This window comes from Quercus robur, chromosome 11 (genome assembly GCF_932294415.1).
Source record: "Quercus robur chromosome 11, dhQueRobu3.1, whole genome shotgun sequence".
Classification (NCBI taxonomy): Eukaryota; Viridiplantae; Streptophyta; class Magnoliopsida; order Fagales; family Fagaceae; genus Quercus; species Quercus robur.
The window spans coordinates 26,807,597-26,830,957 of record NC_065544.1 but is presented as its reverse complement, the minus strand read 5'-3'; the positions used below and the strand labels follow the sequence as shown (position 1 = coordinate 26,830,957).

The 23,361-nt window shown below is 34.4% G+C and overlaps 1 protein-coding gene across 1 annotated transcript; it reads right to left on the bottom strand.

Annotated features, from left to right (window-relative positions):
- Positions 1–1,571: 1,571 nt before the first annotated feature.
- Positions 1,572–23,083, bottom strand: LOC126704889 (uncharacterized). Its single transcript, XM_050403880.1, has 5 exons — positions 22,929–23,083; positions 22,119–22,168; positions 20,949–21,112; positions 6,404–6,526; positions 1,572–2,606 (listed from the first exon to the last, which is right to left on the bottom strand). The coding sequence occupies exons 1-5, from the start codon at positions 23,081–23,083 to the stop codon at positions 1,665–1,667; spliced, it is 1,434 nt and encodes a 477-aa protein (XP_050259837.1). The 3' UTR covers positions 1,572–1,664.
- Positions 23,084–23,361: the final 278 nt, after the last annotated feature.

The following is a 23,361-nucleotide window of genomic DNA, read 5'->3' as shown; positions in this document are numbered from 1 at the left end:
GATAAAAAGAAAAGTGAATGATAATAATACAAAAATTACCATGCTTCTAAAAGAAGCAAGAGTTTACGGTTTATCACTAAGTAAACCACTAAGAAATAAGTAAGCTTTGGCAATTGGCTAGTGCTTTGACGCCAACAAATCTGTTTCCACTATTTTTAGCTTCTACAACTTTTTTCCAGATTCAACCTTAGCCAATAAAACAATTCTTCCATTTAAAAGAAATAAATAATTGTTGTGGGTTCAAAAATCTGTCAAAGAAAGAGAAATAGAGCTGGAGAGGAGAGAAAGAGTTCTCACTGAGGCCGCCGTTGTGGCTGCTGCTGTGGAGCTGTTCTGCTCTGTGTTCACGATGGGCCTTTGCCTTCCAAGGTGGGAGGGAGCTGCCTTCGTGAGTTTTGGTTTGGGATTTTAGAAGTTAGGCTGAAACGGTGTAGTTTTAGGCTTTTAGTTTTGTGTATGCCAGGTCAGTTTTTATTTTTCATTGAAATTGCGTAGTTCTGAGGTTGATTTGGCAAAAACAAAATATGTCAGCATGATAACGTGTCACTTAACAACAGAAGCTAACCGCATGGAATGAATTGCTAACCGAACCAAACTTCAGAATGTAAAATTCAAGTTCTAAAACTTTAGAGTGTGAAATTCAAGCAACCCCAAACATTAGGGGTGTGATTTGCAATTTACCAAAAAAGAAAAGAAAAGAGAGCAATGTTTCTAAGGCCTCAGATTTGTTTAGGATAAAATTATAATTGTGTAAATAAACGGTATCAATATATCAAATTTATTTGAAAGAAAAGGAGAAAAAAAATTGTAAATGACCATTGGACCTAATTAATGACATTCTACCTATCTGCATTCTATCTATCTGACTATCTCCAAGGTTGTAATATACTTTCATTTTCAGTATTCACTAAGTATTAAATAACAAAGTAATTGTACAGAATTTTTAAAAATCAATCAATCATCAATACATTCCTAAACATTTAGGATCAGTTTGGATTGAGCTTATTTTTGCTGAAACTGAAAACTGAAACTGAAAACACTGTAGCAAAATAAATTTTAAATGTGTAAATAGTGTCGTGGGACCCTTTTTTAATGAAAAAGTTGCTAAAAAATGGAATTTGTGGATCCGTGAACAATGCATGAATGCACTGTTCACAGTTGACTTGGTCAAATAATACAGCTGGAACCAAAAAAAAAAAAAAAAAGCTTGAAAACGCAACAAAACTTTCAGCCACTTTCAGCCCAATCCAAACGCTCTCTTAGTGTGTGTTTGTATTCAGCTTTTGCGTCCACGTTTAGCTTTTCATGCGTTTCAGTTTTTTTTTTTTTTTTTAGCCGCACTTGTTGACTTTTTGTCCGTGAACAGTGCATTTATGCACTGTTCATGGACCCACAAATTACACTTTTCAGCAACTTTTTCATTAAAAATGGGTTCCACGGTACTATTCACACATTTAAAAATTATTTTGCTACGGTGTTTTCAGTTTTCAATTTTCAGTTTCAGCAAAATAAGTTCTATCCAAACACACCCTTAGTCAAAATTTTAAAATTTAAATTACCGAATCAAAGGCAAAACAAAAAGAAGGCTAAATTTACATTTATAAACAAAAATATATTGGAAGAAAGGCTACATCAACGTATTATTCAAGATATGCTCAATAAACTTACAACATTGAGGAATCCATGTCAAGAGAACTAATTAATACATCATCAAAACCATGTTCTGTACTGGAATTCAAAAATCTCATACTTGCATCAACTCCTTCAGGTCCATGATCCACTTCATTTCCCTTCATAGTACAAAGCTTCAACTTTTGCCTACAAAACCTCAATTGATCTTCCAACAAACTCCTATTAGACTCGTGTTTCATCACAATCCATCGCAAAGATTGTATCACTTCTTGGTCATATTGCTGCTTCTGCTCAGCCAATCTGCGGTATTGATTGGCTTGAATTTCTATTGAGCTTTTCTCTCTTTGAAGCCGCAAAATCATGGCCATTGCCTCCTCTGCTGCCGATGCAGCCGCCATTCTTTCCTTCTCAAGCTCTGCATAAGAGCCATTTGCTCGCTGCCTTTCTATCTTCACCAATTTTCTCAATGCCATTACATCACATTCTTCATCTTCACCATGGCATTCTTTTTTGTCTTCATCATTCTCTTCCAAAGCATCACCATTTGAATTCACAAACTGTTTCTGTGACTTTGAATCCTCCAACAACTTCAATGATTCACGCTCACAAGGCATAATCTTTGAATCAGATTCTTCACCCGCACCATTTTTTAGAGGAACCCCATTTCTAAAACCACTTGATTTCCCTCTGAATTCACACAAAAATTGCATCAAACCCTTACTATGCCAACCAAATTGTAAAACCTTCAAACACAAACCAAATATAAAGAAAAACCCCAAAAAATTGAAAACATGTGAGAAATACCCAAACACAAAAAACCCACAACCAAAACCATTTCCCTGACTCAGAAACGTCAAACAGGAAGCGCAGTCCATAACCAGAAACCCCAAAAAGCTTTGCAAAAACCTCTGCAAATTTAGAACAGTGCAAATGACAACCAATAAGCAAAAATGGCTCAGAATCTGCGTGTGGGTCTAATGACTTACACTCTAAGATCCTTGATTCAATGTTGGAATGCTCAAACTTTTGGTATAAGCAAGAAACAAAAAAGAAACTTTATGATTTTCTTTACAAAAAAAAAAAAAAAAAGAAGAGAGAATTTGTGAAAAAGGAACGAAAGACAAAGAAATGCAATACGAGTTTCTATTTGGAACCGTGAAGAAGGAAGTTACATAGAGGAGTAGAAGTATGGTACCACTAACATTCTACAGTAGAGAGAGAGAGAGAGAGAGAGAGAGAGAGATCGAGATGGGAATGTATCTATCGTGTCAGTGAGGGAGAGAGTGTGGAGATATATATTGGACTGCAAGGATGCTCCGGCAAATCAACATGTTGAGTCAGTTCCCCTCAAAAAAAAAAAAAAAAAAACATGTTGAGTCAGTTCAGTTATCTTTATTACCTCCACACTAAAAAAAAAATCTATTAAAATTTTTTTTTTGGATGGAATTATCTATTAAATTTGATTTTGATATAGTCTTAATTTCTTATTATCTGCATTTATTTATTTTAAAAGATGTAGGCTACAATGAATGTTTTAATTTGTATTCAAAAGTTTATATAAAAAAAACTTTTATTGTTTTCAAAAAAAAAAAAAAACTTGTATTTAAAAAAATCCAAATCAAAATTTAAGTTACAAGAGACTTTTTTTTTTTTTTTTTGAGAAACTAAAAAAAAAAAAAAAACCTTGTGTTGAGTAAACGTAGACATCCTAAAATTTGATATGTGTGTCTATATATATATATATATATATATATATATAGTATCAAGAAATATAAAGATAAAATTTGTAGAAAAAAAAATGATACTCAAAAAAATGACATAAGTATTTTTTTTGAGGGACATTTTTTTTTTTTTTTGTTGAGAAGGAATAAATGAAATAAATCTAGTCTAGTTATAAAACTAGAGATAAACCTAATTACAACAGAAATAATCACCATAAAGAAGAAAATCAAATGTGTTTGAAAGCAATTAATAAACTTTGAATTTAATTTAATATTATGGCAGAGGTTATTATTTGCAAGCAATAAATCTATAATATGTGCCAATATTCTTTTTAATCTTTGGATTAATGCCTTTTTACCGTTGATGTCAAAAAAAAAAAAAAAAAAAAAAAATCCTTTTTACCGTTGATGGCTAGGAATTTTGCCCACACGGTACAACCAGAGACTAGTATGCTATTAACTCCACGTGCGCGAGAGTGGCAGATTCGTTATTTTAGGGAAAGATCATGGGTACTGTATCTATAAGTTTGATTTTTTTAAGGTCTCTGGGTTATGACACATGTCTTTCGGTGGTGGCATTTTGTGTTTTTACCAATGTTATCGATTCTGTTCCGTTCCAGCCGGAATGGCCGGAATTTCTCGTATCGGATTACAAACCGGAATGGAAACACCTTCTGTTCCAGCTCGGATGAAATTTTGGCCAATTCCGATTTGTTTTGGGTGTTCCGGTCTGTTTTGGGTAATTTCGGCCGAAATACAAATTTCGGCCGGTATGAATTTTGGCTTTCTTTTTCCTTACTGAACCTACCTATTTTGTCTTCTTGCTGGGTTTAAACCCAAAGCCACACTGTTTCTCCTTTAGCTAGGTCTAAACTCTAAACTCAAAGTCACTATCTCTCCTTTAGCTTTATCCTTGTCTCTAAAAGTTTCTAGAAAAGAGATTAGCTCAAGCATTTTTTGAAGAGAATTCTGCACAAGTAGAGGCACTCTTTGGAGCTGACTATAACGAGAGAGGAGAGGAAGATAAAGACCAGTAGCAGATTGCCATCAGGAAGAAGAGAGAAGTCTAGACTGTTTAGTAAAAGCTAAAAAGAAGAAGAGAACTTCAAAGAAAATTTTGAATACATGGTTGGGATGGGATTTGGGATGTGGGAATATTGGGATTTGGTAGAGATAGGACTTAAGAGAAAAAGGAAGATAAGGGGAATATGTAAGAAAGAGAAGATAGAGAAATACATAGGGTCTATTTGGATAAGCTGTTTCAAAATGTGCGTTTTAAAAACTAGTTTTTTAAAACGTGCGTTTTGAAAACTCCATTTTAAAAACCACAAATAAGTGTTTGATAAAAATGTGAAAATATGCATTTTCTATTTTTAAAACCATATGGATAAGTTGTTTTAAAAATAATTGTTTTGAGTGTAAATTCCAAAAAAAGACTTAACTATTTTTTGAAGCTGTTTTAAAAAGTGTATACTGTCAGTTTTCCTGTGATAAGTGTTTTTATTATTATTGAAAATATGTAATTAAGCTTAACAATTACATTAATAATAACAACAATAATGATGTTTTCGTTGTTGAAATTCATGGAGAGAAGTTTATCAAATTTAAAATATTAAAATAACTCATCAAGAAAAAGATATTAAACTGATTAGGAAAATAATTATATTAAAATGTTAATTGCCAGCAATATCAATACTAGACAATCCATTATAATAATAAAAAAGTTCTTATCCGAAAAATTAAAAACCAAAACACCAAAACAGAAATAATAAAAATATTGTTTACAACCCGCAAATGGATCGAGCTATTTTGTCATGAACAAATTTCATCTCCTAATCTTGTATATTTTCAACGCTTGCCTGTTTGCTACTATCTTCTCCACTATTATTGTTTCTTGGTCTGTCCAAGCCATGTTCACCCCAATTGAATCCCTCATCTTCCCTATCATGTTTTCTAATGAAATTATGCAAAACACAAGTAGCAACTATAATGTTTCTTTGGTGCTTAATGTCATAAGGTGGCATTTGCTTCAAAATTTTCCATTTATTCTTCCACACTCCAAAAGTTCACTCAATTGCACTTTTAAGTGATGAGTGAACATAATTAAACCTCTCTTCTATGGGATTCCCTCAACCAGCTCGTCGAAAATCTGAAAGATGATACCTCTGTCCCTTATAAGGTGACAAATATCCTTTCCTTAAGGGGTATCCAACATCAACTAAATAATATTTTCCTAGTAAAAGAAAAAAAAAATGTAAGATGTACATAAATAATATCCTTCATACATATTTAATATATAAAAATTTTATATACTTGGTAGTGGTTTTGGAAAGTTGACAGATTGTCGACGGATAGCATTTAAGAAAATACGTGTATCATGTGCTGCACCCTCCCATCTAGCCATAACAAATGTGAAAAGTAAATCAAAATCGCATGCTGCCATCACATTAAAAGATGTCATGCCCTTTCTATTATAATTTGAAGCTTTCTTGTCATCTCCAACAACAACTTAGATATGTGTACCATCAATGGCACAAATGCAGTCCTAAAATAGAATATAAAGTTTAGATACTTAGGAAATAATCCTAACAAATATTATAAATAAATTAGAATGTATGAAATGAATACCTGAAAGTGTGGCATGCACAATGGATTCTTCTATATATGTCTTAGAACTACACTAAATGTAGGGTCAGAAGGCTTCAAGATATCCATTGACATTATATTACGGCGTTTCAAAACACTATGAAAATGTCTATGTATAGTATCACCAAAATGTTAGAATCTTTCTTGAACCATCCTATAACAAGCTCCTTGTCCAAGTATCATTAAACATATACCTACTGACTCTTCAAGCCTAATATGTCTTGTGTGCTGAAGTCCATATGTATGTTGTAAAACATTACACAATTGAAGGAAAACATGGGGCTTCATTCTAAACATTTCGTTTCATTACTCGTCAAACAATCCATCAACCACATATAGCTAGTTTGTTCAGAATCTCTACAAGGTTGTTTATCAATATATTTCATATAATATGTCACTACAACATGACATCTAGCAACAGCAAGATCATATAATTCCTCATCATCATATTCATCGTTTTCCACATCATAAGAATGATCTTCATCACTATTATCAATATGATCAATTGTAATCCATAGGAATATCACCTAAAATATTATAGCAATAAATTAGATAGATCACAATAAAGAAAATGAGTAAACATTTAAATGATAGGTATTGTAGTGTGACAGTGTGGATATTTGCAGATATTTGTAAAGATATGCATGGGTGGATATTTGTAGATATTTGTAAATAGGCATTGTGACAATTGTAGGCTTGATATTTGTAGATATTTGTAAGTAGGTGTAAGGGTGTGCATAGGTGGTTCGTATATTGCTGCAAGGGTGTGCGTGTGTAGGTGTGACATCTGTGTGTGTAAGGGTGTGCAGGGGAGTGTGCGTGTGTGTGTGCACACGTGGTGCGTATATTGCTGTAGAAGGGTGCGTGTGTGCCTGCATGAGGGTGCGTCTGAGTGTGCAATGACTGAACTGTACTGTAGAATGGATTGTACTACTATTATACTACTATTGTGGGTTGAATCACATAACTTAAGCACAAATGCCTAACACAATTTATATATATATATATATATATATATAATCATTAATATGTTAATTGGCCATCCACACAAATTTGATAGGAGAATGGATTTGAGAGGCTCAATCAATGATCATATGCAATAGGGTGCTCTAGTCTCCTAGCGCCTAATTGATCCCGAATGAAAACTATTGACACCATTTCCATGATGAATGACAGATACAAGGTTTAATATTTTTTTTGGGAGGGGGGGGGGGGGGTGAGGTTTAAAGATACCAACAGAGAAATATATTAGTCAAAATTATTATGGACCACCTGTGAGGATGGTAGCACAACCATTCAAGAAAAATACTAATCAATAAAGTTGGCCATAAGGTATCTCCTCCATGATTTTTTTTTTTTTTAATAAAGAAAACAACATGTATTTGCCATTTGGAAAGTCATACAACAAATTACTTGATGTAAAGTGCATTACTTTGAATTCACCACTTATATCAAGCATGAACTCAGTTAAACTTCTTAATACTTATTCAATAATTTTAAAATTATAAAAATCCTAACATTGCTATCTAAAACAAAATAATACAAAGATAAGTAAAACAAATGCACAAGTTTTATTTCTACACAATATCAACATCCCAAAATATAAAACAAAATTACAAATGACTTATTTGATAACTTATTTGACAAAGAATAAAAACATATAAGAAATTTACAATCTTGAAAATTAATTTTATAATTTATTATCAATTGTGATTGGCAACTATTGGGGGGGGGGGGTAAAAGACCAATAGGCCCATGTCGATGTTTATATTGGACCAAAGGCCCAGCCCAAGGGAAAAATCCCTCCTTGGTTGCGGGGAGGAAAAGCCCTTCCTCGGCCACGGGGAGAGCCCTCCTCGGCACATTGTAGCCGAGGATGGGAGAAGTGACCTGCCACCAGCAGTGACACTCTCTATCATCCCACGGAGCGGGAAGAGTACTAAAGCAGGAAATGACAACGAAAGTGTTTAAATGAAAGGCTGCCATTATCTCATTCAGTGCCATGCGCCTGACACGGCCATACTTCTCTGTCCTTACAACCACTCCCAACAACTGGAGGGAAGGGTTGATGGGATAAATACCTACTCTAGGGGCCCTATTCAGGAAGAAGGAAACTACTATAAAAAGGGAGTAAAGAGAGATAGAGAGGGCGGGGCAGAGACCCCCCAACACACCAGAGGCATCAAAGAAGGCTCCCTAGACCGTGGCGAGGACCAACCCTCTCTGAGAAATCCGATCTGCCTCAATCTGATCGTAAAGAGCACCATGATGATCGTTGTTCATACGCTAAAGCCTAGTTCTTTGGCCCATTCTCTACAAATTCATTATAAGGGGCTCAAGGTCTAAGGTCCCATTCATTTTGGGCTTGGCCTGAAAAACGTGACCCTACAACAACCTATTTCAATTTGAGATATATATTAAAGTTTGATTGTTTACTTATTTATACATGGTCTCTTTTATGAATTGTTGTTAAGCAACACACACTCTAGGAAATATCATAATTTATTTTGAAAGCAGTTTATTTTGGACATAAATTGTTAAAAAATAGGTCTAAGCATTCATAATTTATGCTAATTTGATACTTTGGCTTCACTATTTACACACTTGTGATCTCACACATGTCAACAATTTTAAATCTATATTTTTAACTCTACTGTTACAAGATTATCTTGGCATGTACTTTGCTATTTGATATCTAAAAATCTTTACTCATTATAGAATGCTCTACCATTCATCTTTCAATTAATTTGCATGCAGTTATGTAAATGTCTCAATTGTTTCCTTAAATCTCACAACAAACAATTAAACCAATATTGTCTAAATTTTATTATTTTTTTTACCAAAAAAAAAGTTTTAAAAAATGGTTCGGGTTCAAGTCGAGTCGGGTTGACTTGCAAAAAACACGAGTTAGGTCACGAGTCAACCCGTTTTTGCTTCAGGTTAAAAAAATCGGGTTCGGGTCAGGTATTTTTTGGGTCAGGTCAAGTTGGGTTAGAAAATTTTGACCCATTCTGCCATGTTTGCTTAAATCTAAAAATGATAGAAATACACTCGAAACCTAAAAATTAATTGAAATTTTCCTGAAACCTAAAAAGTAACCGAAATACCCCCAAAACCTAAAAATGACTAAAATAACCCCTAAACCTAAAAAATGACCAAAATCCCCCCTAAAACTAAAAAATGACCAAAATACCCCCTAAACCTAAAAAAATGACTAAAATACCTCCAAAACCTAAAAAAAAACATGACTGAAATATCCCCAAAACCTAAAAAATGATTGAAAGACCTCCAAAACCTATAAAATTACTAAAATAGTCCCAAAATCTAAAAATTAACAAAACACCTGTAAAACATAAAAAATTAGTGACATTCCCTCAAAACCTACAAAATGACTAAAATACTCTTAAAAACTTTAATTTGACAAAAAATACCCTCGAAACATCCTAAATATTCCAAAACTCTATTTGGTAATTTTAGAGGTTTTGGGTGTATTTTGTTCATTTTATAGGATTAGTGGTATTTTGGTCATTTTAGATATTTTGAGGGGTATTTTGGTTGTTTTAGAGGTTTAGAGCTATTTTGTTTGTTTTAGAGGTTTTAGGATATTTTTGGTAATTTTTGAGGTTTCAAGTTATTTGTGGTCATTTTAGAGGTTTTGGGTGTATTCGGGTCATTTTAAAGGTTTAGGTTTATTTTGGTCATTTTATAGGTTTAAGGTTATTTTGGTCATTTTTTAGGTTTTAGGGGGTATTTTGGTCATTTTCAGGTTTAGGGGGTATTTTGGTCAATTTTTAGGTTTAGGTGGTATTTCAGTTAATTTTTAGGTTTTAGGGATATTTTGGTAATTTTTAGGGGATATTTCGGTCATTTTTTAGGTTTAGATGGTATTTTGGTAATTTTTACGTTTCAGGAGTATTTTGGTCATTTTTTAGGTTTCGGGGGTATTATGGTAATTTTAAGGTTTAGGGGGGTATTTTGGTCATTTTAAGGTTTAAGGGGTATTTTGGTCAATTTTTAGGTTTCAGGAGTATTTTGGTCATTTTCTAAATTTAAGAGGTATTTCAATAATTTTTTAGGTTTAGGGGTATTTTGATAATTTTTAGGTTTTGGGAGTATTTTGGTAATTTTTTAGGTTTTGGGGGCATTTCAGTCATTTTAAGGAGTATTTTGGTCTTTTTTTAAGTTTCAAGGGTATTTTAGTAACTTTCAGTGGTTTTTTTTTTATAATTATTATATTTGGTCTTTTTAAGGTTTTGGGGGTATTTTGGTAATTTTAAAGAACTTTAAAAGTACTTTGGTAATTTTCAAGTTTTAGGGGCATTTTGGTAATTATGATTGTAGGGGTAAAGTCCCCAGATCAAACAATGGGCCTTGGGCCCCATATATATTGTAAGGGTAAAGTCCCCAAATCAAACAATGGGCCTTGGGCCCCATATAGAATTCGACCACGTCCGAGGAGAAGGTGTGGGCGCCAAAAGGGCTCCCGGCCCAATTCTTATGGGCCCAAACTTGTTTAAAAGGCAGTCCGAGGAGAAATGTCTTCTCAGACGTACCAAGTATGGCTCAAACATGAACCCTACCAGTAATAAAGAATCACTCCAATGAGTATTAGTAGCAAGGATGAGTCCCACAAGCCCGTGAGAAGGAAGAGAGTATAGGATGTCAAGGGAGAGACTACAGCTGCCGCATTAAATGTATGACAACTACTTTTCTGGCCGCATTAATGTGGAGAGGACTGATAAACAGTATTACCTTGGCTACTATAACTCACAGAAAGATGGAGGAGATGCCCGATGGGACGGGCACTCAAGTGAAGGTCTAGATGATCAACAGATGTAAGGTTCTGATGACTTCAAGGGGGCTATATAAGAGAAGGGAGTCCCCATGAAGAAGGGGACCAAAAAAAAGAGGAACTTAGAACGGAAGAAGGAGAGAAGAAACACAGCTCTGGACTAGAGACAGAGATGCTCCCCATACGTCTCCTCGGACCGTATATTCAATGGACTTGAAGGAGACTTTCCTATTTTCGGTTGTTGTATGGCCTAAAGATAACTAGCACGCACTTCATTAAGGCCCAGTTCTGTAACCCACCCTCTACAAATTCATTGTCTAGGGCTCCTTGGGCCGGAACCACATAATTGTTGGGCCTGGACCCCGAAACGAGACCCTACAATAATTATTAGGTAATTGGGTGAGTTAGGGTTTACCCATAATAATTAAGTTGGGTTAGGTTTGGATTAGAGGTAATTAGTTAAATGGACAATAAATGGATAAATGTATTTTATGTACCTAACCCAATTATGCCCATTCCAAACCTACCCATTTGACACCCCTAAATGCAAGCCATATTGAATTACTAATTACGTTCTTAACTCCATCTTGATGAAAAATTTGTTGCAGTTCTTTGAAGGAGTAATTAGATGATAAAAAAAATCCTGACGTTGATTTCAAATTAAACCATGAAGTTGCAATCACAATTTGTAGTTTCAAAATCCATGCACACTGGACTTTTATTTTATCTAACAATGGCAGGTTTCCTTTATTTTTACCTTATGTGAGTAAGCTATTTTGTGAGCCTTTTAGGTGCCAAAACATTACCTATAATTCATATGGAGGAATTTTGGTATCTTTTTTTAATTTATTTTTAATTTATTTTTTTAACATATATATAAACTCAAAAGAGATTGTTCACACTAAAGATTGTGAATCAAACTTCTCCAAAAGAATTAGGATCTCAAACACAAAAGATATAAAAAGCATAAACAAGATAGAATACGAAGGGATGCTACCCAAGGTAGTCATCTATATTCATACAAACATCTCAACATGTACTGTTTAATAACATGATTAGGGCATTTGACACCGTCAAACGTTCTACTATTTTGCTCCCACCAAATTGTCCATATTACACAAAGGAACAACCTTCCATATCTTTGAACTCCTATAATCTTTATACTGCATGTAAACCATATGTGAATATGTTTGTCTGGGTCAAAACCAGAAAGCCCAAAGATAGCAGCTTCAAATCAATGTTGTTCAAGTGATCCGCAGTTTCCTTGCAAATCAATGTTGTTCCTTGTCTAAATCTTGTTCCTTGCAAATCAATGCTGTTCAAGTGATCCGCAGTTTCCAAACTTAAAAGGAATTAAAATTAGATGCATCAGTAAGAAATTTTCAAATCGTGCATGTAAACAAGAATGACTAAAAGTACCTAGGGGAAAACAAATTGGTATCCCTCCCGGCATTGCTTTTGGGGGCTTGAAAATGGCCTACATTTTGATAAAATACAAGTAATTAATCATCTTTGTAACTCAAGGAGGTAAAGTTGGTTTCAATTGTTTTGCTGATATAACCACTAAGTGCTAGGCACCAAACTGATTGACTACCTCTTAGTTTACTAGTTACAAAATAAAAAATTTTGCACTAGTCATGTAAATTTGGTAAGGCAAGTTGACGAAGACCTCCGAAATTGAGGGTTCGATCCGATGGTAACCATACAAACATTTATAGGAACAAGTTGGCACAATGGTGTCACTTGACAAAACAAATGTTGAAATATATAAGTTTTTGGACTTTAGAGAACCGTAAAACTATAGAAGTCATATATTTCAACTAGAAGTTCCACTAAATAAAGCCTATGATGTATGAAACTTCCATTTCTACGTACTACTCAATTGGTTGCATAAATTACCCAAAAAAGTAGCCCCATTTATTACGTGTTAAATCAAAGTTTCAAAAATGTTACAACTCATGCCAAATTAGCACATTTTATTATTTTTAATGGAAGGGTGGTGGAACTAATTAACGATTCAATTGGAAGGCTAGAAATCATCTTCTCCTTGTCAGACTACTTCAACTAATACCTAACATGACTTCATTTTTAGATCCAAGGATCAGATGAGACAAAGCAAACATTAAACTTAGGAAAACCATAAGACGATGGAATTAGACATCCACACCCTACTACTAGTTATTACCAAGGTTTTGAAACTCGAATTGTTCATTGAACCGTAAAAGGAAGAGGTTCAAGGTTTTTAAGGTCGAATCGAGGTTGAACCGGGATCGAACTGCGATGATGTCATAATTAATTTAATAATTATTTAAATATAAATAAATATATTAAATTTGTAAATATTAGCAAAATTTACTAAAAATATCTTAAAAATTGAAACAAAATACATAAAATAGTACATTATAAGATTAATTAAAAATAGTACAACATAAATAAGCATAAAAAGAAAATTTTATAATAATCCTTTAAGAGAAATCATTTCAATTAACTAAAAACGACTTTTAAAATAAATTCATAAATTGCATAGGTATTATTCTTAAATAAAAAGTTAATTTAGTAATGTGGGGCCCGACAACGGATGGACCAGATCCACCTGTTCACAGGAAGACTTAAGGCCCAAGCCGAAGAAGATAGTAGTCCAAGCCCAATAACGCAAAGCATCCATGTGCCAGAGAAGCCGCCGAGGAGGGTATAGCCCTCGGCTGGCCCAGAACCGCACTAAGGAAAGGGGCAAAAGTGGCATAGGGATAATTTTGTAAGAAATCTAAAATATCTAGGAAAGGCTGCCCATACTACCTGTCCTAGACAGAGCTTTGCCTCTCACAGAGTCGTGTTCCTTTAGCCTACTTAACCACTCCCCAACAGCTCAGGTCTAAAACTGATGGGACAAGTATCAGTCTTGAAAGGGTCGACCCTACACGTGGACGAAGGAAATTGAATGCATGCGAGTATAAAAGAAAAAATATATAACCTAAACAAGGGGCCTCCAGTCCTACGGAAAAAGTGGAGGTGCTTCAAAGGAGAAGAAATTGGAACCATGCATAAATATCTTAAGAAATCCACAGTCGGGCAAATATGACTTAGCCTTTCGATCCCACTCTCTACAAATGATATTGTATGGGCCCATTTACGTGCGAACCCAACCCAACTGCGGCTCCACGCAAATCGTGTGCCTACAAGTAATATTTAATATGTTGAGAAAGATGACATAGAAGTTTAGAAACTATAAATCATGTAAATTTATTATAAATTTAATAATATTGCATATTAGCTCCTAAGAAGAGCACTTGGTCCGTTGGTCATGGCTTCAGTCTTGTTTACAAGGCAAGGAAGTCAATACCGTTCCAGATGACGTTTTGTTTTGGTCATGAAAACAAAATATTTCGGTACCAGTTAATACTGGTGTACCGTTACAGGATTACCGCTAATTTGATATATTTATATATGTTAAGTTAAATCCCTATAATTTGTAAAAGAAATTTAAATTTAGAAATAAAAAATTCACTTAGTATGTTTTTTTTTTTTTTTAGAGAAATTTTCAATCTATGGCGTCCGCTTTTGATAATAACTCTTTATCATCAGACCAAGACACCAATCAGTTTTTGGTGTAGACGGAGATTGAACCCCAGATCTCTTATACAATCATCAGAGACTTTAACAGTTGAGTTAACTGGAACCCACAAATTCACTTAATATATTAAATTTTAGTTAAAGTGTGAACTAATTAGTAATACTAGGACATTGATGTATTTACTATTTACTATTTAGTTGATAATAATAATAATAATAAAATTAATGTCTTTTTCTACCTGCCGCTGGAAACTTCTAAGGTTTTAAAAAGATTTTAATTAAAAAAATAAAAGTTTTTACAACTTTGAATTATCAAGTTCACGTGGGTTAGTGTCCTATCAAAGTCACGCTGCCCAAACTTCAAGTTTAAAGGCCATGAAAGGTCCTCCAAAAAAATAAAATTTAAAAAGCTTTTTTTTTTTTTTTTTTGGGTTAAAAAATTTAAAAAAGCTATTACTTGAGTCTATCGTCCATAAGATAAAGTAAGAAATAGAAAAGAGGGAAGAAGTCAGGCTTTTGGGACTCTGCGCAAAGAAGAAGAAGATTAGGATGACTAGATGAGAGGATGAACGGAAAAATAGAGTCACTACCAGAACATCATGGCGACAGTGAGGATCTGAGCTATCTGGTTTTTTATTCTTATCCACTGACATCGTTTATTTTGGGTTTTTTTTTTTTTTTAAATACCGGCCGATTTTTATTTTTCGGTAGGAATTTGATATATTTCCTGTTATGGCCGGTACAATCCGGTATGCCCCGGTATTTGGAGTGGTAAGAAACAACCATGTTTGGGTACCGGTTTAGGTGCCGGTATGGTAAATACTGGCCGGTACGGTACAGTATAAACTTCCCTGTTACAAGGTGTGAGAGCTCAGATTTGAATCCTGATAGTCACATTTTTCTTTAATTTCTCCCTATTCCATAACCGGTTGAACTGGCCTATGGTTCGTCCGGTTTTTCGATTGAATCCTGGTTTGTCCGGTTCTCTATGATAAAAAAACTGGATTTTAATCCGGTTTCCGGTCGGATCGTCTGGTTCGATTTGGGTTTTAAAACCTTGGTTATTACTGCCACCAACGTCTTAAGGGTAGTCGTTAACATGACCTTTTAACTAATATTCAATTAATCGGATAGAATTCTTATAGTAAGCAATCATTCATGAAGATAATATCTTTCCCTAAAAGAATTAAGGCTTGAATTTAAATAAGGTTGAAGTCAAGGAAGATTAAATGATTAATTAAGCATCGAAAATCATCCATAATAAATCCAAAGCACATTTGAATTAAACTATTCAGTTTAACTCGGAAAGGAATTTCAGATTTAATAACGATGCATATTCAATTAATTCCCTCTTGGCTGCAAAAAGCTTAATAATTAATTCAAATTAAAGATTCAACCCCTTTTTTATCTGCTCACATGATGGCGAACTAGAGAAAATTAGGATTTGGACTTTTTATGAACAACAAAGTGCTCTCTCTCTCTCTCTCATGCATTTTAGTCGACTTAATATATTTTTTTTTTTTATATAGTATGACAAATAGGGCATAAATTAGAACTGAAATAACCAACTTAATGGGCCTATTGAGATTCGAGAATCTTGTTGTGTGATTATCGATTTATCTAGATGTGTGCTTCGGAGGTGTCAAGCTATGTGATGAGAAATAAGAAACTCCTATTTTATTGAACTAATATGGAGTCATCATCTTAAACTTGAATAAGGGCATTTGAACATAACAAGGCTCACGATTTGTCCTAATTTGCTAACGCTTAAACTATTGAACCTAATAACCTCTTCATTTGGCAATTATTGGCAAAACCCAATACCAAATAAGAAAAAGAAAAAATTATGACACAAGATTACAATATGATCAATTGGTCAATTAAAATATAAACTTATCAAATTCAAATGGTCCCCAATAGCCAAATATTGAACTAAGACAACTGACTTAATAAGTTCTACGTACGAGTCTTTTCTAAAACACTAAGCAGTCACATCATGCACATCATATGGAAATTATGACCGGTAATAGTCAATTACAACTCAAGACGTGCTCACAAAAAACAAAGAACACACTTGCAAATATTTGATCAATCAGTATAGCAATGTGTAACCAACCAAAGATATCAATTAAAGATATAATCGTTAAATCAAGATTGATGTCAAGAACAAGCACGAAACCCAGAAGTACAGACCAAAAATATAGATGGCTACTCAAAGCAAATAGAAAAATCTCCCCCCAAAACGCTATACTACCCCTAAGCAAAGAAGATAAAACTCCCCCTACAAAGATACAACTCCCAAAGGGCCAGCTCAAGGGATTTTAGGGCCTATAATTTTGGGTTTTTTATATACTTAATTTAATTAAATGATTTTTTTTTTTACCTAACATCTACTTTTCTAATTGATTTAGATACAATTTAATTTTTTAGTTTTGTTTTTTTTTTTTTAAATATGAATTTCTTGTTCATTTGTGAGTTGTTCATCTAAAATATTTTATAACTTTTTTTTGAAAAAATTCTTATTCATTGTGAGATTTTCACCTATTTTTTTTTTTTATAATATTGCGTTTATTACTAGTAAAAAATTATTTAAATAACGCTTTTGAGACATGATTAATTTTTCACTGATATATATATATATATATATATATATTTAAACATCATTTTGATTCCTACATTTTGGGAGCGGTTGATTTTGTCCTTGCTATTTTCAAGTCACAGTCTATTTAGTTCATACCATTAGATGACTAGTAGAAACTACTGAGGTGGCAGACGGGATGCACACATGGCATAAATTAAATTAAAATATAAATAGTCATTCCACATCAGCACTTCCACATCAACTTCCATATGACTCTCACATGACTCACTTATCATCAACACTCTCACTCACGGTCAAATATGATTGAATTCAAAATACCCAAATTAAAATTCCAAATCCTTAACCCAAGATGAACATGAACTCCTTATCCAAGGTACATAAATAAAGGGAGAAGTAGAGATAGGAAGTGAGAGCAAGAAACAACCAGAAAAAGTAAGCTTGCTCCATGCTTCAAGCCTTCAAGGATATCTTCTGGTGTTTTGGAAGACTCTTTCATTTATAATTTTATATACAAATCGGCATAACTAAGAACTCTGAACTAACCAAAGACTACTTGGATAATAAAAAAATAAAAAAATTCTTCAGATATTTTTTCTTAGATATATATTTTAATTTATTTTGTTAATAATGTTAGCTGATGATTACTTAGGGGGGTGGAGTGACATTTTCAAAGTGTGGAGGCATATCTTTGTTATTTTCCAAAACCTCTAAGGAGATTACTGTTGTGGGGCCCGGCCCAAAATAATGGGCTAGTTAAATACAGGCCCATCCGAGGAGCATCATTTCCGAGGAGAACTCATAACCAAAACATTATTCAAGCCCAACTGCGGTAAAATAAACCTGTCCGAGGAATAACACCTCCTCGGACACCACGAAGTCCAGATCAAAAAGCTCGCCCCAACCACTGCAGCTCGTCCTCCGAGTATATAAAAAAGAATAAAACCCAAAATATCTCATGGAAAGCTGCTACCACCACATTAAATGTGCCACAACCACTCTCTTGGCCGCATTAATGAGGAAAAGACCCCTGAACAGTACTACCTTGGCCACTGCAACTCACAAAGGAGTGATAAAGGTGTCTGATAGGACAGGTGCTCAAGTGGGGGCTCAGATGATCAACAAGTGTAAGGTTCAGATAAGAATGAGAGAGCTATATAATGTAAAGGAGTCCCTCAAAGAAGGGGACGGAAAAAACTGTATTCAACACTCAGGAAATAGAACTTTCTGTGGAGTATCCATTCTGGTGTTTTTATACTTGCAACAACATTCTCCATACCTTAGGCCGACTAGGTTCACTGAGGCTAAGTTCTTTGACCCATCCTCTACAAGTATTTATTGTGTGTTGCATCTTGGGCCAAGGCTTGATCAAAAGGGTTTGGGCCAGGAAATAGTGCAACTACAACTGTAATTTACCCTAAGAATAGAGTTTTCTTCAAAACTAATTTGGAAAACTTTCTTTTAATCCACCACATGGTGGTTCAAATAACTATCCACTTTTTCATTCACTTTTTATCTACATATACTTATATAGTCACCTAACCTATTTAAAAGTCATGTGACTTGTTTTGATGACATAATGAATCATCAACTTTGCATTTATTATAATATTTTTAAGTAGGATACACTATACCAAAATAAGCCTATTATATCAAGTGTTAATACAACAAAATTAGTATAGTGGTATTAGACACAATATCACATCTAAAAATTAAAAGTCGTTGCAATAGTAACTTAAAAATAGTAAATTATTACATTAATAATAATTAGTTGTAATAATTTATAATTTTCAGTTGCAATAGAGATTTTAATACTAAATTGAATTTAGAAATTTTTTTGCAATTACTTAAATTGAATATATCAATTTTCTTTTTAATAACTTAAATTGAAGAAATCAATTTTTTTTAATAACTTAAATGGAAGAAACCATTGTAATAACTTGATACCGATTATATATTTTGCGATATATTATAATAGATCGAAATTTCAAAGAGATGGCTTATTGCAACAAATTTAACATTGCAATAACTAAAATATCAATTATTTTACAATCTATTGCAATAACAAACATGAAGCTGCAATGAATATATTATTACAATAATCTAATTCAAATTATTTTACAATCTATTGTAAGAAAAAATATGAAAAATTTAACCATTACAATAAATACACCGTTGCAATAATTTGAACCCAAATTATTTTTGTCAATTCTTTACAATCTATTGTAATAAAATTCATGAAATAATAGCCTATTGCTACAAGTATTCGAAGTAATAAATTGTTTATTGCAATTGCAAATATATTATTACATCAAAATTTTCATTAAAATATTTAAGGTTTATTGCAACAAAATTTTTTTGTAGCACAAACTTATTACCTCAAATTTTGTTGCAACACTTCACATAAACTATTGCAATGACTTCAATGTTATTGAAACGATTTTTTTTGTTGTAATAAACATTTTTTGTTGTAGTGATAGAATTACGTCTTTTTGATGAACCGTATGAATAATTCATCAAAAAAAAAAAAAAAAAAAACTTAAGGATTTTAACAACAATCTTGTTCTTTATATGGCAACATGATTGAGATACATAACCACATTCATAAGAAGAGAAGGAGTACACAGCAAATCCTTAGCCACCGAATTAAAAGAAAAACAAAAATAACTAATAAGCTTTAAATTGAATTTCTTCTTACTGTGCAGACTAAAACAGTGAAAAACTTCTTCCGCTAGCTTTCTTCTTCTTATTTGCAGTTCTGGTCTTCTTCCTCTTCTTCTCATTTTTTTTCCCCAAAAATGACTGTTTCGGCTTATTACCGAAAATGGCAGTACCAATCAAACGTCGCTTTCCATTCGAAGACGATATTCGAAAGCGACCTTCGAAGACGACATTCGAAGGTCGTCTTTGAAGATGACTTACAACTCTATCTCTTATCCTCTCATCCCTCCCTCAATCTTTTACTCATTTTCTCAATAGCTTCCTCTCATCCCTCTCTCTCTCTCTTCATATTTTCCGACTCTTATCTCTTCCTCTCCTTCCCTCTCTCTCTCATATTCTGACAAGCCATGGCAACTAATCACTCTCATGGGTTAACGTGGAGCTCTGGTGACAATGAGGTCGTGGGGGCTGTGGGTGCTGTTATTGGGGTTATTCTCTTCCTTGGTGTTAATGTGTATTAGGGTATATGGGCTTTAGGCCCACCTTGTTTACTTGTATAGCACGTTTACTTGTATAGTACACTTACTTGTACTGTACACTTTGCCTCCTATATAAAGACAATTATGTATATTCTATTACTTGAGAAATACAATACAATTATTCAGTATTCCTAACATGGTATCAGAGCTGAATTTGGCAAACCAAGCTCATGGAGCTTGTTTAAGGCCATAAAGTGCACGCCGAAGGTGACAAACTTTGTTTGATTCAACAGAGAGACCAGGAGGAGGTTGCATATAAACTTCTTCACTTAAATCCCCATTAAGGAATGTATTTTTGACATCCATCTGAAAAAGGTCTCATTTACTAGCAGCAGCAACAGCTAAAAGAGCATGAACAGATGAGATACAAGCAACCGGAGTAAAGGTCTCTTCATAATCAATCCCATACTCCTATGTAAAACCTTTTGCAATAAGACGAGCTTTGTAGCGCTCAATAGACCCATCAGAGCGAGTCTTAATCTTGTAGATCCACTTATAACCAACCACAGATTTCTCAGGGAGGAGAGTCACCAAATCCCAAGTATGATTTTTAGATAATGCATCAAGTTCCTCTTTCATTGCAATCTACCATAAAGGGTCAATGGAAACCTCACAATAGGTGTGAGGCTCATGCAGTGTAGCAAGGGCAATGTAATAATGATAATCAAGTAAATGTGTAGGAATGGATCTTACCTGAGTTAAGTGACGAGGTGGAATGTCTTGTGCAAGATCTTCAGGCGGAGTAGGAGCAGGGGACCCAAGCTCAGGGTTGGGTAGCTTGTCTTCAACCTGTGCATCTTCCACCTGTTCATTGAAGGGTGAACTAGAAAAGGGATCAAAGGTATCTGGTGGTTGGACGGAGAAGTCTATAGGAGAATCAGGAGCAACTATAGGAGGATTAGGAGCAGCTACAGAAGAATCAAGAGCAGCTACAGTAGGAATATGTGCCTCATCTGGAAAAGATCTAAAACAGAGAAGGAAGATGGGGAGGCACGGAAGTGAGAGAGCTCAACAAAGGAGCGATGTTCCCAAAAGACAACATTGCGGGAGATACGAAGATGATGAGAGACAGGATCATGACACCGATACCCCTTTTGAGTTTCGCCATAGCCAAGAAAACAACAAAGCCTTGACCGAGGCTCAAGTTTGTTATGCTCATGTGGATGAAGAAGAATGAAACAAGCAGAACCAAAGAAGCGAAGGTGGTGATAGTCTGGAGGGGACCTAAAAAGGCGCTCATATGGAGTTTGATTTTGAATAACAGGACTTGGAATGCGATTAATAGCATGAACAGCATGAAGAGTAGTTTCGCCCCAAAAAGGAGCAGGAACTTTGGCAGAGAGAAGAAGTGCACGAACAGTGTCAAGAATATGACGAAATTTTCGTTCGGTTTTACCATTTTGCTAAGAGGTGCCTGGACAAGTTAGTTGATGAACAGTGCCATAGGAATGCAAAACAGCTTGGAAAGTATATTGAGTATACTCAAGAGCATTATTAGATCAAAAAATTTTGATACGTTTGGAAAATTGAGTTTCAACCATTTTTACAAAATTAGAATATACTTGCAATAACTCAGAACGATATTTTATATTAAAAATCCAGCTATAGCGAGAGTAATCATCAACAAAGACAACAAAATATCGAGACCCACCAATACTAAAGACAGAGGAAGGCTCCCAAACATCAGAATGAATAAGGTCAAAGATATCATTGGATATTGATTTACTAGTATTGAAAGGTAAAGCTGGTTGTTTTCCTAATTGACATGAAACACAATCAAAATTTTTTGTAGACACTAAACCTAACAAACCTCTAGAAACCAACTGTTGTACCCGAGAGGAAGATACGTGACCAAGTCGAGCATGCCAAAGTGCAAGGAAAGGAGTAGAAGAAACTGCAGCAGCTGCAACAACAGAAACAGGAGCAACAAGTGGAAGACGAAAGTTGTCCACGAGAAACATATGCCTAACTCTGGGACTGGTCCCAAGCTCTTGTCCCGTCCTTGGATCCTGCACAATACACCCAGAATAATAAAAGATATGCGATAACCTAACTCAACTAATTGTCCCACAGAAAATAAATTGTAAGAAAGGTCAGGAACATTAAAGTCACCAGGAACCAAGAGATTGGAGGTCGAAATGGAACCTATATTATGACCAGACATTGTGAAACCATTTGCTGTGTGAATATTAAGAGGGTGTGATGTAGGTTTAAGTTCAGAAAATAAGGACAAGTGAGGAGTTACGTGATTGCAACAAGTAGAATCCATAAGTCAAGAGGAAGGAGACATACCAGATAAAGCTGAGAGAGAAGAGGAATAAGATGCATTACCAACCATACAAATGACATTGGCAATGATATTTTTAAGGTCATTTGTGAACATGGTGAAAGTGCGTCTTGAAGACTTAGACTGTGCAATAATCGTCGCCGACAATCCAGCAACCGTTTTTGCAATTCTTGCAAACGTTTTGGCCACAATATTGAGACTTGCTATCGTCGCAACAAATCAACTGATAATGTGTATTAGGGTATGTGGGCTTTAGGCCCACCTTGTTTACTTGTATTGCACACTCTACCTCCTATATAAAGGCAATTATATATATTCTATTATTTGAGAAATACAATACAATTATTCAATATTCCTAACACTTGGGATCATTCACTTTTGCCGGAGGTGGTGCCACCCCGCACAATCTGATTAACATGCCAACAACTCCAACTCCAACTGCAACCTAGAGCTTGGTCCTCCACCGGAACTCCCACAATGACCTTTCCATGTTGATGCCGGTGCTGGATTCATCACCACAGAGTGCATTATCTGCCCTGGAGACTTTGAGGAGGGTGACAGGGTTGTTGAGATTCCTGCATGCAGCCATGCATTCCATGCAGAGTGCATCCAGATATGGTTGAGTCAAAGCAACCATGCTACTCCTTGTCCCATTTGTAGGGTAGGCTGGGATCCCTTGGATGTTTAGTGATCTAGCTAGTTCAAAGAATGTCTTAATTTAATTGCATTGTATTTGAATATATAATTAATTATAATAAAATTTCAAATACTTTCTATATTTCTCTGTGTCTCTAGCTTTATTTAATTACAATTTATTAGAACTTGACCTTTGTACGTTATATATGAATTTAAGATTTTATTGCTGAGAAAATGAATTACAAAGCGTAAGAAATAATTACAATAAGCTCTGCTATA

Bases quoted from the DNA above. Each gene is read 5' to 3' on its own strand.
- LOC126704889 (XM_050403880.1), bottom strand. From the start codon at position 23,083: ATGGTTGCTTTGACTCAACCATATCTGGATGCACTCTGCATGGAATGC. The intron at 6,527-20,948 runs GTTGAAGACAAG...ATAATATTTTAG, and splicing joins AACAGGTGGAAGATGCACAG to GTGATATTCCTATGGATTAC. The intron at 2,607-6,403 runs GTTGTAGTGACA...GTAAGTCATTAG, and splicing joins TTGCTGTTGCTAGATGTCAT to ACCCACACGCAGATTCTGAG.